The 19,894-nt window shown below is 38.3% G+C and overlaps 1 protein-coding gene across 1 annotated transcript in view; it reads right to left on the bottom strand.

Moving 5' to 3' along the window:
* TMX4 (thioredoxin-related transmembrane protein 4) overlaps positions 1-19,894 on the bottom strand; it is a 64,202-nt gene that overhangs the window by 13,498 nt on the left and 30,810 nt on the right. Inside the window, exons 2-5 of the mRNA XM_006870399.1 lie at positions 17,660-17,775; positions 9,004-9,049; positions 7,258-7,386; positions 3,875-3,920 (exon numbers count right to left, since the gene is read on the bottom strand). Of these exons, the coding sequence (XP_006870461.1) occupies positions 3,875-3,920; positions 7,258-7,386; positions 9,004-9,049; positions 17,660-17,775 (337 nt within the window). The remainder of the gene's footprint in view (positions 1-3,874; positions 3,921-7,257; positions 7,387-9,003; positions 9,050-17,659; positions 17,776-19,894) is intronic.

The raw sequence follows: 19,894 nt of genomic DNA, 5'->3' as shown, positions 1-19,894 counted from the left end.
TATATATGTGTGTTTCTACAATAATAACTATTTAAAACAGATCTAATTTTTGACTAAATTTTTACATTTGTGGTTCTTAAATTCCAAGGAAAATGGTTTATGGAAAATATTGATCCTATATCTATAAGGAGCTCTGGTAGCGTAGTGGTTACGAATTGGGCTGCTAATCTCACCACCAGCTGTTCTGCGGGAGAAAGTTGAGGCTTTCTGCTCCGGTAAAGATTTATAGCCCTGGAAACCCTATGCAGGGTTGCTGTGAGTCAGAACCAACTGCATGGCACTTAACAACAATATTATATATGTGATTACTACAATGAAATATCCTACTTTTTGTACTTGAAACATACTAAAATGCCATCCGATGGGGTTAATATTTTATATTATTGTAATAGATGACAGATTTAGAGCTAGCTTCTAGTTACATACAAATTAGTGTAAGAGGATTGAATGCAAATACTATTTCACTACAATAAATGAGAAGAAAATTCCTATCAGTGGTCAAATGGGCGGAAAGAATCAACAAGATAAAGCTTCAGTAGATCAGAGATAGAGCCTTCCTTCCTTCCTCAGAGAATCTGGCACCCCCTCTGGGAATCTAAACTACTGATTGAAGTTGGATCAGATGCTACCCAAGGGCACCTAATGAGGTGGCTTATGGTCTCATGTAGTGCTTGACTACCATGAAGAACACAAAACCTTTTCTGCTCAGATTCAACCTGTTCCACAGAATATATGAGGGAGTTTCAAAAAGTTTCTGGAAAAATAGCATAAAAAGATACAGAAAATTTTCCAGAAACTTTTTGAAGCCCCCTCATACACTGAGAAGTTCTAGTACGAGCCCTGTACCCCTTTCAGACACAGACAAAAATCATCAACACATTTCTGCCTGGGAAAGACAGGAAAGCTGCTCAGTGACGGCCGAAGCTCTGCATGGTAATTAGTAGTGAGTGTTAAATCATAGTACAGGTGATTACGAGCTATGGTGTAGAAATTCAGAAGAGGAAGTGATGACTGTGGACAAATGAGGAAGGACTTCACAATTTCCTAACACATATATTTCCTTTTTTAAAATGATACCTTCTTGTGTTTTTGGTGTTATTTTACACAGCAGTTTGGTTTCACTCATTATTCAACGATTTCTACAAAAATTGCTCCGTGACATAGGTTGCATCCTTCAAAATGTGTGACAATTCTCTGATTGTTCCTTTAAGACTGTTAGGGCAAAATAAGATATTTTGAGCCATTTTACTCTGGTAGCGTAGTGGTTACGAATCGGGCTGCGAACCTTAAGGTCAGCGGTTCGAAACTACCAGCCGCTCCGCGGGAGAAAGATGAGGCTTTCTACTCCCGTAAGGATTTACACCCTCGGAAACCCTGTACAGGGTCGCTATGGGTCGGAACCGACTCGACGGCACTTAACAACAACAACATCAGACTGTCACTAAAAGAGACATTAAAAGATAAACTTTGAAAATATGAACTTGGCCCTAAATGGAAGGAAAGAAGCATTGTTGTGAAAATTAATTTGTAATTTGGAAACACAAGGGTAAGTATCTATACATTGATCATATAAGACAAAAATAATAATGAGTGATTTTCAGGATATAAAAGATTGAAATAAAATCCTAGATATTAACACCATGCAAATATTAAACCACTGTAAGACATCTGCACTGTTCAGAGACGGGTTAACTTTAGATCTTGCTAGATAAATACGCAAGTTTAAATTTAAGAATGGTCCCTAAAGAAATTAATAAAACAACTTCCAGATTATTGAAGAGAAAAAATTTAAATAGAATATAGCCAATAAATTGAATAAATGGTAGATTTTAAAAAAAGTATTTGTGATCCCAAATATAAACAGACCAAATTTATCAGTTTATAAAGGTTTATTCCTTGCCTTGATACATGCTTTTCACAAGGCTCAAAAGAAAAGTAACAGCAACAAAAAGGTTGAAAATAAAGAGATAGGTGGAATACAAAGATACCCTAGACAAATGCATAAAAAAGAAAAATCATGGTATGAATTTTAGATAAAACTGTACTTATAAAATATAAAATTTCAATTGTATTTCAAATTTTATAGTTCATCTTAGAAATTTTATTTTTTCTTCCCTTTCTAAATACTTGGGAAAAACAATACAAATACACATATTAATGCCATATACTGTACTTCTCAATCACTAAGAAGAGCATCTTAACTGGTTATTCATATTCTGTTCTCCAAATGGCTCTTTCTCTGAAGGCCAACACATTGATACAGAATTCATCTATGTTGCCAACAACTGGACATTGCATGTTCAAAGATAAAACACCCACCTCTGGCCTTGATGTACTCCAAAGGCCACACACTGTCATCACTTTCAGGATATAATGAAAACTGTGACTCCTTATCTAAGCTCTTACTTCTCTAACCACTAAATGCCAAGCTACATCAGTTCAGAAAATTATCTTCTCCCATACTCTGTCTCAAAGCAAAATTTCTCTTTAACACCCTGTGAATGGCATGATCAGCTCTCATCTAAGCTCCTCTTAACCCACAGAACAAATAATCTCTTGACCTACACTTGTCTTAGGTTTTGTTGAAGTCCCTGCTATCAATGCTTTCTGAAAGCCATCAATTACAATGATCCTATTGAATGAGAGATTCTATGGCTATGAGGTGCTCAGCTGGTTACTGACTATGTAGCTCTGTCCATCCATAGTGCCAACACACTGCAAAAGGCACAATTCTTTACTCTCCATTCCCAGTTTACAGTTCATAATTCTTAGCCCCTGAATAATAGAAAGTAGCAGAAGGAAACCACATCAATTTCAAACTGGTGGGAAAGAAAATGTTGCTATTCTTTAAAATTACAAACAAATACCAAAACAAATAAAAAGGTAAAAAGACTGAATCCAAGTCTCTAAGTAGCCTAGGTTGTGAAAAATAAAAATAAAAAAACACAAAAATCTAAAATAGCTATTCCTATCTCACAAGGTAGAAAATGTAATACAACTGGGACACAAAAGGGTTCTCTTAAATTTCCCTCAACATACATCAATATGCATGAGATAGAAAAGAGTCCCCATGAGTTCCTTATATACTACATTCCAAATATGACAGCATGACCTAAACATCACAGCTTAGAAAAAACATGTGTAGGGCCTTACTTCTGAAGATTTAAAAATATATTTTAAGGAGAAAATATTTAATTCCAGAATAATCTCATTAAATCTGGTAGGCTTTAGCCCACTCCCACAGATCAAGAGGAGCAAAAGGCTATTCAAGATGATATAAAATGGCATTTTAACCTGAATCATAGTTCTTACACTCTGATACAATACTATATAGGAAAACTACCTAGCTTTTTCTTAAAGAGACAGAAAGCAAATAGCTTAGGCTTGTGGACCACACAGTGTCTTTCACAACCACTAAGCTCTGTTGTAGTATACAACAGCAGTCACAGATAATACCAACATAAGGTGACATGGCTGTGTTTCAATAAAACTGTAATTATAAACAGCAGCAGCCAGTCCTCAAAGCAGTTCATTTTCTGACTCTTGACAAATGGGGCCACTTTCAGGCTCAGGCCTCTTGATGTGTGTGGATCAAAAGAAAAGGATAACAAGACAGAAGTAAAACCACACATAAGGCCTTTGACTTTGATAAAGGATTTAATTACCAACCTAAAAATATAGGATTTTCACACAATGGTTGTTCAATTTTTTTGCACAGAGACATCACATGAAAATAGTTGTGCAACTTAGGACTGAAAGTGAAATCATAAAAGTATTAACTAAATGTTTAATTCCCTACTGTTTAGAAGCCACAGTGTTCTTCTTAAAGTTCTCTGGGAACATAATCTCAAAGTTCATATTTAAGATAACTTACCCATATCTTGCCAGAGATGCTAAAAAGACCAGCCATTCCAGACATTCTAAAAATAAATAAATTAGTTAATAAAGAGATACACTATTAAAAATAAACCAAAATTCTAGTTACAAAGATGGTCCTTTTACTGACTCCTCCACTTCTTGCTCTGTAATTCCTTTTTCCCTTGGACTCATTTCTGTTCTTAAGCTTACTCATCTTTTGCATCACTCCATTGCAAATTCAAATTCCTGTGGCCCCTTCTCCTTCCACTGTGCATGCTTAACTAAATCCCCAACCTTGAGCAGCTGAGTGTCCCTGGGAGGGGTGAAGGGAATCACATGACCAGCTGGCTAGTCTCTTCACAGACTTCTTTGTTGTTCAGTGCTATCAAGTTTGTTCCAACTCACGGTGACCCTGCATAGCAGAGGCGGGAAACCTTTTTTCTGCAAACATTTATAACATTATTTGCAGGCCATACAAAATAATCACTTTAAAATTAGCCTGCTGTATTTGGCCAAACCTTTAATGAACACACCCCTGATCTGACACTGTGGGTTAATGTACTGAACTGCAAGGTCAGTCTGAACTGCAAAGTCAGCAGTTCAAGCTCACCAGCTGCTCCTCGGAAACCCTATACAGGATTGCTATGAGTTGGAACTGACTCAACAGCACTAACGACAATGTGATGGAACTGAGGCTGCCTAGGAAGGGGTCATAACAAATTATTTCATGGGCCTGGTAGCATAGTGGCAATCGGGCTGCTAACCTCAAGGTCGGCAGTTAGAAACTACCAGCTGCTCTGCAGGAGAAAGATGAGGCTTTCTGTTCCAGTAAAGATTTATAGCCTTGGAAACCCTGTGCAGGGTCTCTATAAGTTGGAACCAACTCCAGAGTACTTAACAACAACATACAGCCAGAGGACCACACAATCCCTGCCCATGATGCACAGGGGTTCCAAGGAGCAGCTGGTGGCTTTGAACCATGGGCCTTGTGGTTCACAGCCCAGTGTTTACCCCACATCACCACACCAGGAGTTCTGTAGGCGCACTCAATATTACCCAGTCCAACTGCATTTCTTTAGGCTCTGAGATGATTGCAAGTTTTCTTATTTCTATCCCATCCTCCCCTCTCTGTGCAATGTCATCTATGAAACACTCCTCATATATCACTGAGTCATCATGTGATCTCTTATGTCCTCACGCTAAATCTGAACCTGACATCCACCTGCATCCATCTTCTCTAGTTACGACTGACAGAGAAAACCTACCTGCCCTCCACTGTCAAGTTAATTCCAACTCATAGTAACACCAAAAGGCAGAGCAGAGCTATCCCAAAGGTTTCCAAGTAGATCACCAGGTCTTTTCTCCCAAGGAACACCTGGTGGGTATGAACCTCTGACCTTTCAGTTAGCAGCTGAACACTTAACCACTGTGCTGTCTGGGCTAGCTGGCACACCAGAGGCCAATTTCTTGCATCATGGATCTCATCTCTTTGGTCTTGTCAATGGCTCTTTCAGTGACTTCCTCTTCTTACATTAGCAATTTCTTCCTTGCTAGCACACAAACATGCTCTACTCTTTTCCACCTTTTAAAAATAGCATCCTGGCCTCCCATGGTCTTCTAGATTTATAGGCACACTTTTCCAAAATGTGCTATTTCCTGTCATCATACAAATATATTTTTAAACTTGTTTAAATCTAGTTTCCATCCTGATTACTATACTAACACTACTTGTCAAGGCCATGATGCCTTCCTATTGCTTCACTCAATGTCTATGTCTTAGACTGATCCTTCTTCACTTCTTGGTAATATGGGACACACGCTACTATTACCACCTTCTTAAGCATCCTTTACTTGTTTCTAGGAAACCATACTTCCCTTTCCTCCTGCCTCACTGGTACTCATGTTCCATTTCTTTTTGCTGTCTCTTACTCTACCTAACCTCTTCATGTTGCTATCACTCAGGGCTCAGTCCAAGCACTTGTCTTTATTTCCTTCTTTTAGGTGACCTCATCTCTTTTTAAGGCTTTGAACACTGTCAATATGCTGACTTCCAGATTTGTATCTGTGTTCCTGAATTCTCTCTGTGGAGATGTAGACCTAGCTCATGTACCCTCTTGATAGTGCTACAAAATCTTTATCTTAAACTGGTCCAACACAGTGACTTTCTTTCACTTAAATAATTAAATCCACCAAGTGTTTTTCAGCTTGGTCAAGTCTACCTTAAAATATAATTCATATGAATCCATTCTCTCCATCCCTACTGCAGTCACACTGATCCCTCAGCTTTAACTATTAAGACATCCTTCTAATTGGTCTCACCTCATCCATTTTTGCTCCCTCCAGCCTCTTCTGAGTCATTTTCTTATTAAATGTACTGACAAAATCCAAGTTCCTCACCCTGGACACAAGTCCTTGAGTGGTCCAGCTCTGTCCTGCCTCTCATACTCAGTCTTTGCTATACTACTTTTCTGTTCCTCAAGTACACCAAGCTTTTTTTATTTTTTTTCTAAATTGGAGCCTATGAACATGCTATATCCTTTCCTGAGAATACATTTCCTCCTGTTCTCAACCTGGCTCTTACCTCCTGTATACTTAGTCATCATGATCAAAAATTACTTCCAGCAGTATTCTGCTAGGAAGCCAAAGATACCACAGATTTTACTTTCCACACAGATAACAACAGCAATTTCTTTATGAACTATCATTTTAAAAAGAGTTAATCCTCCATCTTAAAAATAACTTAAAAAGAATAGTAAATAGTATTCAATATTTTTTTCAAGAGAAAACAATCAGCATGGATTATGTAAAAGCAAACAAAGCAGCTTTCTCTAACCCAACCAAATCTGGTTATTTAATTTCTAGTATAGTAATAACTAACTGGGAGTCCTGGTGTGGCGCTGTGGGCTAATGCGTCAGACTGTAAAGTTATCTGTTCTCCAAGGTCAGTGGTTTAAGCTCACCAGCTGCTCCTTGGAAACCCTCTACAGGGTCGCTATGGGTCAGAATTGACTCGATCGCACTTAACAACAACAACAATAACTAACTGAGGGAGCACAGTGGCTCTGCGGGATGGGCACTGAACTGAAATCCACAGAGTTGACAGCTCGAACCTACCAGATACTCCGTGCAAGAAAAATAAGGCTTTCTGCTCCTGTAAAGACTTAGAGCCTCAGAAACTCTATGAGCTGGAACCAACTCAAGAGCACTTAACAATAATAACTAACTGAAACATATTTGGGCCATAAAATTAAAATTACCACATGGGACAAGAATGGTCACATGTGATCTGGGGAATTGGAAGAGAATACGCAGGAAAATGTTGGCCGTCAAGGCTCCATGGCTGTTAACATACTACTTTCTGTTTTATTAACATCTTTTTACTGAAAAATAGCAAGTTACGCTAGAGAAGCCGGGGATTTCCAGCCAGTTAGAGGTTCAACTGATTGCCATTTCTTCTCGACGATATAATTCTGCAGGTCTTCGAAGATTCCTGGGCCCCGGTAACGGCGGAAAATTCCATCCTTTGCACTATAAATTATAAAAACAAACAACTAAGAAACCCATTAAAATGATAGGTACTACAAATAACAAAGCCAAACTATTGTTTGACAAGTGAATTCCACTCTGAGTTTTTAATGGATAAAATGAAATATACATATACATAGGTATATTTAGACATAAATCAGAAAGCATGCATAAATCATAATCTGTTATGAGGAATTTCAAAATTGAAAACATAAAACGTCTTTTTTTTTTTTTTTATCACTGCACACTTTGTGATGATAAGCAAAGTCCTTGGCAATTTGTATCTGTCAAGTTACATTTTATTATTTTTGCTATTATCTAAACTTTTACAAAGCAAAATAACAATTGTTATCAAGTTAAAAATAACAGTAAACACATTTCCAAAACTACGCTATTCAAGTTCCTCCCCTCAAAATCAGCAAATCAGCTCTTTACTCTCACATTTCCCTTCAGCTTTCCCTTCCTCTCACTTTCTTACAACAGATGAACTTTCTTGGGGAAGAATCTACATCTGCTATTTTCTCCTCTGGACTACTCGTTCAATGTTTGGTATGAATGTGGGCTCTGCTATCATGACTTCATGAGATTGCTCATATTGAGGATCCTCAAGCAGCAAGTTTCTGCTCATTTTACTTCACCAGTGCTTGGCACTGTCCACTAGTGAATACCATAGCCTTGCCTTCCTCCTTTCCCGTGGATATTTTTCACAGGACCAGCTGGACTTCTCCCTCCTACTCTAACATCCCTTCTCAGTTTCCTTGTCTTCCTTTTCAGATAAACTAGTGTTGCTCAATCACAGGTGCTATTACTGACCTGCTTCTCTTCCCCGTATACCTTTACTCTCTTGATGTATTTCAACTGCAATGTAGCTAAAGGCTGATGATTCCCACATGCATCTCCAGTTGAGTTCTTTCTTCTGAGTTCTAGATCCTGACCACTTGAATCTCTCCCTTTGGAACTAGTGCTCCCTTAAAGCACTTCACATTTAGGATCTTTTCCCAAATTTTGTCTTATTCTAATGGTTCTTTATCTTGAGGTGTGACCATATCTTTCATTGGCCATGGGTGGCCTAACCAAAGCCATCATGGAGTCTTCCTTCCCTATTGTTAACTAGCCAACAAGTCCCAGTGAGCCTACCTTCTCAATACCTCTGGAATCCATCCATTCTTTTCTCTTTATATGGTCACTGGACTGAGCCTCTCCAGCCTCAATCCCTAGTATGACCCAACTGCACCCTTATTGACCAACCCTATAAAATGAGTTACAGGTTTCAGAAGGTGTTGCATTTTCTCCTGGGCCTTTACAGTTTGTCTCCTCTGTCTGGAAAGGCCTTCTCCACCTTATCTGCACAATTAACACTCCTAGTCTATTAAGAATTGTCCCACCCTTGTTATCATCAGACTTCTCTGACTGCCATCCCCATCTTGTTGCTGCCTGAATACGTCCTCAGGATCACTCTAGGCACACCTCTCTGCTGACAGTTATCACCACATGCAGATTAGTCCTTCAGCCCTCAAGTGTTAAACTCAATGATTAGTGGGTATGGAAAACAACTAAAATTCCTAATCCAAACGAACTGTTTTCTAATCTTTGTCAAATCAGAAGATTACTTCAACTTACTGAAAAAACGCTGGGAGTGTGGTAACAAAGAAGCGGCCACTCAAACCTACAAGAAGCAAAAAGGTGAAATAGTTAAAGTCAAACTCAGTATAACTCAAGCACTAATTTAACTTCCAAGAGCAAGTAGCCTGGAGCTTGCCTTCGTATTTTTTTTTTAATTGATATAATGTTTGAATCACATTCATTTATTTATTTTTTTTTAACTTATATTTGATTTTTCTATTTCTATTTACCTGGCACTTAAAAGTCACTGACATGCAATTTGCTTATCTTCCATGTGTGACCGTGGTTGGGAAGATGGGTTTGGAGTCATATAACATGGAATGAGGGTAAATACTAGCTTCTCCATTTAATAGCTTTGTTGTTGTTGTTAAGTGCCGTCAAGTCGGTTCCGACCCATAATGGCTCTTATATGGGGTTTCCAAGGAGCAGCTGGTGAGCTTGAACCACCAACCTTGCAGTTCAAATGGCTTTGTAGTCTGGCACATTAAACCCACAGCACCTAGGATTTAAAATAAATGATTGAAGCTTTCTGAGCCTCAGTAACCTCAACTCTAACATAGGGCTTTAAAGCCTATTCATAGGGTGATTTTGAGGCTGGATTAGGTCAAGGGTGCAAAAAGCTTAGGGCAGTATGTGACACAATGTGAAAAATTCAGTAAGTTATAGGTATTAATTATTGTAACAGTTAGAAGTTCAAAAAGAACAATAAAGAGGCTGAAATAATAAGATCAGGTATAATCTTTGCACATGTAAAATTTGCAAGTACCGTTAAGAGAATATTTACAAGCACTTATAGATAAATGAATAATCAGAAGGGAAAGTGCATTTAATTGTATGCTAGAAAACAGTATCTCCAGATGTAAGCACACTTGGCTGTGCTCAAGTTTCTTTCAAGCAGTTTCTGTCTTGCTTACTATACACAGGGACTCCTGAAGCACCTGGATTTGGGTCAAACTCCAGGTCTGCATCTTACTAGTTTTCATCTAAGACAGTCAAATGATTTTATATTTATAAAGCATACAGAGGACAGTATTTCCTTGAAGATCCAACACTATAGAAATTCAGCAAGATGTGTAACTTCTAAAAAGACTGCAAGAAGAAAGACAGCTCTGGTTATTATTTTAAATCAGTGCTTTTGAGTTGACTCTGAGTCCTAACAACTCTCCAGGGCTGAGGAGCACAGCACCTCTGGGCTTCTGAGACTGTGTATCTTTACAGAAGCAGATAGCCCCATCTTTCTTCCAGGGAGCAGCTAATGGGTTTGAAATGTTGCCTGATCCATAACCCACTGCACCACGACGCTCCTTGGGTTCTTATCTCAGTCCTCCAAAATGTGCTCTAACCTTTTATACTCATGCTCTAAAGTGTCAAGGGAAACGTTCACTACCTGAAAACAAAACATGACTGCCTACCACAGAGAAGTGCTGCCCTATCTGAGGTTCTTAGGTTGTGGCTTTGGTATAAAGATAAATTAGATGTGTATCAAAACAAACAGTAACAGCACCACAGGAACACATACCAAAATTTGATTAACTGTTCCGTTCACTCCAAGGAACTTCATAATGTGTGAAAGAAATGAGTGTATGCTAAACTTTAAATAAACCACAGTCCCAAAATTTCTATACATCTTTTGTACTTCAAGGGTACCTTCCCTTTATAATGACTGTATTGCAAATAAAAAGGCCATAAATCTAGAATGCTGACACCTTTTTAACACCTTCACAGTAAACCTACTTTAAATCTATACAAGAAAAGAGTTAAAAGGTTAGAGAAGATAAATTATGATATGAAATTATATCTATATGTACAGAAATTAAAGAAATGAAGGCTCAACATTAAGAAAATCGAGATAGCGAATAGCATTTGTTCTACTGCTTAATTAGCTGTGTAGCACTGGTATGTAAACTAACCTCTCTGAGTCTCGGTTTTTATGAGTAATTTGGAAATGAACAGTTTGTTCTTCACAGAGTTTTTGTGAAGCTCAAATACATGTAAGTTCTTAGCAGGATGACAGGCTGAAATAAATGCTCACACTGGGTTATTAGCTACTATCACATAAGAGAGTAGCAGAAGGAAAATGCAAGACAAAGTAGAACGGATTCTACCTTTGAGATTATTAGAGTTGTCAACATATAGAAAACAAAAGGAATCCATTTTACAGTTATAAAATTCCAAACAAACCACCAAAGTGCAGCAAATTAAATTGGCTTCTGTAATAAATTGAGGGTTTTAAACACAACGTGGTTATTCCGGTACCTGGTTTGGGGCTGAGTTTCCCTGTAATCATTCCCAGGTGCTTTAAGAGTACCTGCTGTTTTCCTTCCTTAACAACTAAACTCATCTGCCCAGAACACAAGGCGCAAGCATGAACTCAGCAAAGTTAATGTCCCTGAGTCAGCTCAACTGAAACTTCAACAAATTTATGCAGTAGAAGGTTTCCTGCTCCCGCCAAGATTTATAGCCTCAGAAACACTATACAGGGTCACTGTGAGTCAGAACTGACTCCACGGCACTTAACAACAACAAGAAGCAGGCAATATAACATTAACAATAAGACTATAGTTAATATAGTCTACAGGACTGTCCTTTCTTTAACTTTTAAATCTCAGCTGTAAAATTGCAATGTGTTTATTCCTGCTCTTATCATCTCAAAATCTTATTTTCTGTTTAAAACACCTAAAAGAATCTCTTACGAGATAAACCATTGAAACAATAAAGCTGTAACGAAAAAGTATGTGTGAACATTACAAAATTCTTGTTTTCTCCTCGACCTAAATTTTACTTCCTAAGAAAAATCACCTCTCTAGGTACTCTTGTGCAAATGCAGCTATAATAAATTAAATACTGTAATGGTATTTGTTCACCAAATAGAAATTTGTATATGGAAATACCCAGTAAAATTTTCTAATGTGGAGAAAAAATAATATAATTTCAATGGTTTTCCACTGCATATTCAGCATTGTATACTTAGTAAAATGAAGTAAACATTTACTCTCTTTACAAGAAGAGGGTCCCAGAGGCTTGCCAGAGTGTTCCCATCATCCAACACACCCTTTCTTCATTTGGTTTCCTCCTACATCTCCATCTGCCTCTTCCTTCACTGGTTCTCCTTGTCTTCTGCTGGAACTTCTTCTTTAGCGTGCCCAAGGCCTCAGGGCTCAGAACACTTCTCTAACACTCATTTGGTAGGTAATCTGCTTCACTTGGTTTCAAATATAATCTATACTGATGATCATCAAATTTATATGTCAATTCTAGTGCAGCACTAGACTGCTAACCGCAAGATCAGCAGTTCAAACCCACCAGTTGCTCCTTGGAAACTCTATACAGGGTTGCTATGAGTTAGAACCAACATGACAACAACAACAGCAATAGCTCATCGCTAAGGAACCCTGGTACATTAGTTAGTGGGTTATGCATTGTGCTGCTAACAGCAGTTCGAATCCACCATACACTCTGCAGGAGAAACATGAGGCTTTCTACTTCTAGAAGGACTTATAGCTTCAGTACCCCTATCCAGGATCGCTGTAAGTCGGAACCAATTCAAAGGCACACAGCAGCAACAGCAACTCGTGGTTGTTTGGGAGCACAGTGGCTCTGCAGGATAACGCACTGGATTGCTAACCACAAGGTTGGAGGTTCCAGTGAGTTGGAACCAAACTGGCAGCACTTAACAACAGACATCATTATGTGGCTGTCTCTTAAAATCCTGAACTCAGGCCCTGCCCCAAATTTGCTCCTTCCTCTGTTTTCTCCATGTCTTCTCTTTCTGCCACATTCTATTACCAGTCCATCAGGACACCCAAGCCAAGCGCAGAACTGTGAACACTGCAGCTACTACTAGCACCCTAGTCTAAGCCACCCTCCCCTAAGCACTGGATGAACCGCCCACCTGCTCTGCGGCCTCCACTTCTGACCCTCTGCAGCCAGCTTTCCACACAGTAGCGAAAGGGCCTCTTTTAAAACTTAGACTAGATAATTTCACTGCCTTGTTAAAAAACTTTCCAGTAGCTTCTTTCCTATCATGGTGGTGGTGGTGGTGGTTCCCTGGATGGGATTTTGAAGCTGTAAATCTTACGGGAGCAGAAAGCCTCATCTTTCTCCTGTGGAGTGACAAGTGGATTCAAGCTCCTGACCTTGTGGTTAGTAGGCCAACATGTAACACACTATATCAACAGGGATCATTTCCTATTGTTGTTGTGGTTGTGGTTGTTAAGTATCATTGAGTTAATTCCGAGTCATAGTGATGCTGTATAGGGGTTCCAAGGCATAAATCTTTGTGGGAGCACAAAGCCTCATCTTTCTCCCAAGGAGTGGCTGATGGTCTCCCATAGCTAACCTGGTGGTTAGCAGTCCAGTGAGCATCCTACAGAGCCAGAGCATTCCTCTATTTTAGTTGAAGAAACACACATTAAATCTAAATCCTATTAAAAGATTAATTGAATGCATAAAGTTTATAATTTAAAGCAACTTAAATAGTATAATTAATAGTATAATATGAAGTGAAATACTCTCTAGGTTCCTCAACTAATAACACGCGTAGAATTTTGTTTCCCATTTTGATTTATAAATTGCAGTTCTTACATTTTTATCATTTAAAAGAATTCTAGAGCCCTTGCCCTTTAAATAAGCCCTTGTCCTAATATATAAAACAATCATACCTACTCTTTTGGATTTTGGTTTTTCATTATTCTTATAGAATTTGAGACAGCAGAAATTATTCTCCTTCTTCTTTGATGTATATTTCAAGAATATATAGTTTATATTACATTTTTTAAAATCCATCAATACTGATTTTATGGTTAATATATTTCTTTAAATTCAATTTCTCATACTTCATTATCAAAAGCACTTAATCCAGTCACAATAGAAAAATAGTTGTAAGCACATTTTCAATGGTGAGACGATATTTAAATATATTTTAGATTTGTGAATCCATCATAACACTAACCGTTTAACTTTTTTAATTCAAAGCTTGCTGTGAATTCATAGCAGGTATGGTGGTGGTGGTTGTGTGCTGTGGAGTTGGTTCCAACGCATAGCAACCCTGCATAGGGTTTCCGAGGCTGCACATCTTTACGGGAGTAGAAAGCCTCATCTTTCACCCATGGAACAGCTGGTAGTTTCAAACTGCTGACCTTGAGGTTAGCAGCCCAACTCGTAACCACTGAACTACCAGAGCTCCTTATGACAGGGATAGGAAACTCAAATGACTGAAATGTGAATAGGCCACTGCATTTCTAAGAAACACACCCTAGAATGTGTCCAGGGCTCTCTCATTGACAAAGCTCACTCCTGATTTCAGACTACTAAAACATTAAGTATTTAGCCAAAATTGAATTGCAATGACTTGATCAGAAACAGAATAGCTCATTATGACAGCCAAAAAACCATGAACTTCTAACTAGAATGTGTCTGTCTTTAAATAGCAGAAGGGCAGAGGCAGCTTTGCTGCAAAGCTTTAAAAGGTGAAGGCTAAGGTCATGGCTTTTAATAAAAATATTCCTCCATGAGTTTTCAGACACATGGACTTTAACAAGCACCATTTATTTTGTAGCCCACCAACTTAGTAACCCATTACTTTGCGTTTACTGAATTAACAGTTGTTAAATAAAAGTGAATAGCTACCCTTTCGTGCCTAACTTCTTTTTTCCCTAGTACAGAGATGCAATAGGTAGAAACTGTTGTAGGGGGCAAGAAAAGACAGACAATCTACAGAATAAAAATAAGGTCTTCACAACATTAAAAAGTAACCAAATTTTAGAGATTTGTGTCATCATAGCTAGTTTTTTTTCTTAATTTATATGTAATATGTAAAATTATCTTTAAACTATAAATACAAATTTACTATGCTTATCTTTCACTTTTAGGGATACACATAATATGTATTAGAGTTTAAATTCTGAGCATTTGGTTAACAGGAGGATACAGTTTACAGTGGGAACCCTAAACACATTTTGAATCTGGACATAAATTCAATCTCCACTGAGTTCTTTCTGACCACAAACCAGCAACGCTTTGCTGTCTGGAAGAGTGCATTTGCAGTGGATTACTCTGACTCCTGTAGCCATCCCACAGCCTTCGGTAGGGGTTGCACCTCACTGTAAAAATAAAAACCTTTACAACTGAACCAATAAATAATATCATGATAAATGATAAAAGATTGAAGTTGTCAAAGACTTCATTTTGCTTTGATCCACCAGCAACGCTCATGGTAGTAGCAGTCAAGAAATCAAACAACCTATTGCACTAGGTAAATCTGCTGCTAAAGATTTCTTTAAAGTGTTTAAGAGCAAAGATATCAATCAGTCTGAGGACTAAGGTATGCCTGACCCAAGCTATGTATGGTATTTTGGTATTTTCTCTGGTAGTGTAGTATTTACGAGTTGGGCAGCTAACCTCAAGGTCAGCAGTTCAAAACTACTAGCTGTTATATGGGAAAAAGATGAGGCTTTCTGCTCCTGTAAAGATTTACAGCCTCAGAAACCCCATACAGGTTGCTATGAGTCAGAACCAACTCCATAGTACAAAAGCAACCAACCAACCAACCATTTGCATGTAAAAGTTGGATAATGAATAAGGAAAACTGTAGAAGAATTGGTGCATTTGAGTTATGGTGTTGGAGAAGAATATTTGAAGTAATATGGACTGCCAGAAGAATAAACAAATCTGTGTTGGAAGAAGTATCTCCAGAGTGCTCCTTAGAAGTGTGGATGGTGAGACTTTGTTTCTCATACTTCCCACATGTTATCAAGAGGGGTCAGTCCCTGAAGAATGACAGCACACTTGATAAAGTGAAGAGTCAGTGACAAAGAGGAAGACCCCACTGAAATACACTGGCACCGTGGAAGCAGCAAAGAACTCAGGCACAACAACTGTACGAATGGTGTACGACCTAGCAGTGGTTCCTTCTGTTGTGGGGTCACTATGACTTGGACTCTAACAATAATAACAAGTCAGCCCACGAAGTGCAGTCTGGCCTCCTAATTGATCTGGTTGTGTCCTTAATGGAAATTGGGGTACCAGGGACCAATGGCCACGGGTCATATCCTGACCAAGGTAATTGGAGAGCCCGGTGACTAATCATGGTCTCTTTCCCACTTCTGTAGTTCTGCCTGACTCTGAGGAGTTGATCTGCCACCAACTATGATTTTGTCACAGATTTCTCTGTTTTCCATCTTCTATAAATCCTCTGGGCAGCATTAGAGTCTCATGCTTATGGTCTCCCTCATCTAAATGATTTGTCTTTGTCCTGTTTAAGACTTAATGAAGGAGACACTATAAAATATATTTGAAGCCCTGATTTGGTACTATAAGATAAACACTGGACTGCTAGTCACAAGATCAGTGGTTCAAACCCACCAGCAGCTCCTTAGAAACCCTGTAAGTTGGATTCAACTGAATAGCACTTAACAACAGCAGCACAGACTATATTTGAATTTGAAGTCTTTTTTCCCCACAATATTTATCCCTTTCTCTTGCTCACACACACATACATACGTATACACAAAAACATTCAGTACTCACAGCCAATACATGTAGAAAGAATGGTAAACATTAGAAACTCACCTACTGGAATTCACAATGAAATGTGTGATTCAGGCAACATCATTATGGATTCTAAAAGCCCAATGTATCACTCAATATATTATTTATTAATTACAAATTGGGGATGTTTGTTAAAAATTCACATGTTTAGTAATATTACTTTAACGTCACAGCAACACTAAGGAAGTATTCTTACCATATATGTCTAACTTGAATCTAGTCATGCTTCTAGACCAAATTTTACCTTACAGAAAACAAAAAAGTAAGTTAGATATCACCACAAGGAACTACTTGGGCAAATCCTGGCCAGTTCTCTTCAAAATGTCAATAGAATGAAAAAAATGGGGGCGGGGGGGGGTACTACTGTAGTTTAAGAGCGACTAACTGTGCAAAATGTGCATCTTAACTGTGTTGTGGTTCAAAACACTTCATAAAAAATCTTGGGGGATACCTCACAACAACAACAAAAATACACAAGTTCATTGCCATCAAGTTGATTAACCTTCAACCGTGTGTTACAGAGTTGAAATGCTCACTAAGGTTTTCTTAGTGGATTACAAGCTGGGCTGTTAACCACAAGATAAGCAGTTCAAATCTTCCAGCCATCCTTGGGAGATGGATGAGGCTTTCTGCTCCTGTAAAGATTTACTGCCTTGGAAACCCTATACAGAGTCCCTATGAGTCAAAACCAACTCTACGGCACACCAACCAATCCAGATTGCCAGGCCATTCTTCTGTGGTACTTCTGGATGGGTTCAAACTGCCAATGTTTAGGTTAGCAGTAAACTGTGTGCATTACCCAGTGATGGGCATATAAGAAGAGTGCAATATGCTGAAATGCTGAAAGGTAAAGTGTCATTATGTCTGCAATCTACTTTCCAATGGCTCAGCAAAAAGGAAAAAACAAGTAAATGACAAAAATACAAATGTAAATATATACACAGATACTAGACAGACCCAGAGATGCCAAAATGTTATTGGTTGAACCAAAGAGGTAAAATTCACAGGTAAATCAATATCCAATTCTTTCAACTTATCTATCTGCTTGAATATTTTCAAAATGAAAAATTAAGTTTTGACATTAACTTTTCAACAATTACACTACCTGGTTCTTGAATGACATCTATCTTCCCCACACTGATTTGAAGTATTTCGCCATTCTTGGCAAAAGTCTCCCATTCTGAATCGGTCTGCTGGCAGGATGGACACCAAGGGGCGTAGCTACAAGAGACGAATAGCCAATCAATATAATAAGCACACGGGAAACCACTCTGGATAGCATAACAGAATATTTGCCTTTTTAAAAAGTTTTTAAGGAAAGTATAAAATCAATGTTTTCAAAAGTCATGATACAAAATACAAAAATCCTTTTTATGCCTAGGATTTAATGCATGAATAGTAATTCCCCAGAAAAAAAGTAGTCAAAATTTGAGAAGACTTTTATAAACTATTTCACAAAATACTCTATTTCAATTTGTTACCTGGAGGACTAATTACACTTCCCCCCTCAAAAGAGTACTCTTGCCTTCTGCTGATTAAGAGGTAAGACAGAATTTCCACACTAGCAAATTTTGTAAATTTCCAGATAGCTTTTGATTCTTGAAGTAAACACTGTTTAGAAAGCCCCAGTAAAGGAAGGCAATTTCATTTTCACAAGGGTGTCCCCAAACTAGCCAAACCAGTTTCAGATGCATCAAAACTATATATGTATGTATGTGTGTGTGTATATATATATATATATATATATATATAAAACAGTAAAGACCAAACAATTTGTTAATAGTTGATTCCCAAGAACATGAGTCATTTCCAAAGATATGTGACAATTCCAAATTGATCCAAGAAGCAAAGTAGACACTCTACATCAACTCTAACAGACAAGTTATTACAGTTGTTGTTGTTGTTGTTAAGTGCTATGGAGTCAGTTCTGACTCATAATGACCCTGTATAGGGTTTCCAAGGAGCAGCTGGTGGGTTTAAACTGCAACCTTACAGTTCGTAGTCTAGTGCTTTTCCTACAGCACTACAGAAGAAGATCATGAAATACCTGGGCCTTCAAGCCTGGAGTCTGCATTTTACATTTATTTTTCACTCAGTAAATTTTAACTGAGCGCCATGCTACAGCCAAGATGGACTTGATGCCTTCTCTCCTGTGGATTGTAAAATGCCTCCTCTTCTGTGGACTGTAAAACCCAGAGACGAATATAGATGAAAGCACAGTGGTAACTACAAGCATGTGTAGAGAGTACAGGTCAAGAAGAAGTACAAGTTACGAAGGGGCCACAGAGGAGAAATAAACATCTGTGTTAAGAGCTGAAGGAGGGGTAAGAAGCAGAGAGGGTCAATAATATTCTAATCTAACCAGAGAGAATAGTCTGTGGAAGGCTCAGAGTTCAGAGAGGAAGGTAAAGGCATCATTTAAGCCTTTAAAAAAAGTGGTATAGGAATTTAAGACTTTATTCACAACTCTACAGAGTTATGAGGATTGTGCTAAATTAATATTTTAGAAAGATTACTGAGTTGTGTATAAAATGGAACAGAAAAGGGCAAAATGAAATAAAGAGAAAAAATGGAAAATGTGGCAGTCATCCTGGCCACGTTTTATTAGTGTCACTTTGTACTCCATGGTTCTAGAAAACACCACAAATACTGAGACCAGAAAGCTCTGAACAGGTCCAGGATTCCATCTGCAGACAAGGGAATGGCACCCAGAGAAGCCTGCTCCTTGGAAAAGAAGATGGTATCACTCAAAATTAGAAGGAATTATGATGCAGGAGTCCTGATGTGCTGCTGGAGGATAAACACTCGACCATAAGGTCGGTTTAAACCACAAGGTCAGTGATTCAAACTCACCAGCTGCTCCTCGGAAACTCTATACAGGGTCACTATGAGTCAGAACTGACTTGATGGTACTTAACAACAGCAATGATGAAACGAGCTAAATGAATGCTTAACGAGCTGTTAGGGCTAAAGTTAATATGAAATATTGCAGGCAAATAATAACATGCTGGAAATCCATTTAAAGTATTATCATATACTACAGCTAAAAGAAAAAAATTACATTTACAGAAAAATGTGACAAAAATTTGGTAGAAGTGGAGAAATCTATTCCTTTACTTAATAACACCCAGAAGAAAAAAGCAGTTAAGCAAAATAATCACAGTTTACAAAACAGTGTGACTATTTATTTCCAGGTTGTTGTGTGCCGTGGAGTCGGTTCCGACTCATAGTGACCCTGTACAGGGTTTCCGAGGCTGTAAATTTTTCCGGGAGCAGAAAGCCTCATCTTTCTCCTGCGGAACAGCTGGTAGTTTTGAACTGCTGACCTTGCGGTTCACAG

The sequence above is a fragment of the Chrysochloris asiatica genome, unplaced genomic scaffold (assembly GCF_000296735.1).
Source record: "Chrysochloris asiatica unplaced genomic scaffold, ChrAsi1.0 scaffold00141, whole genome shotgun sequence".
Classification (NCBI taxonomy): domain Eukaryota; kingdom Metazoa; phylum Chordata; class Mammalia; order Afrosoricida; family Chrysochloridae; genus Chrysochloris; species Chrysochloris asiatica.
The sequence above is the reverse complement of the archived record's forward strand: the minus strand, read 5'-3'. Positions and strand labels throughout refer to the sequence as shown.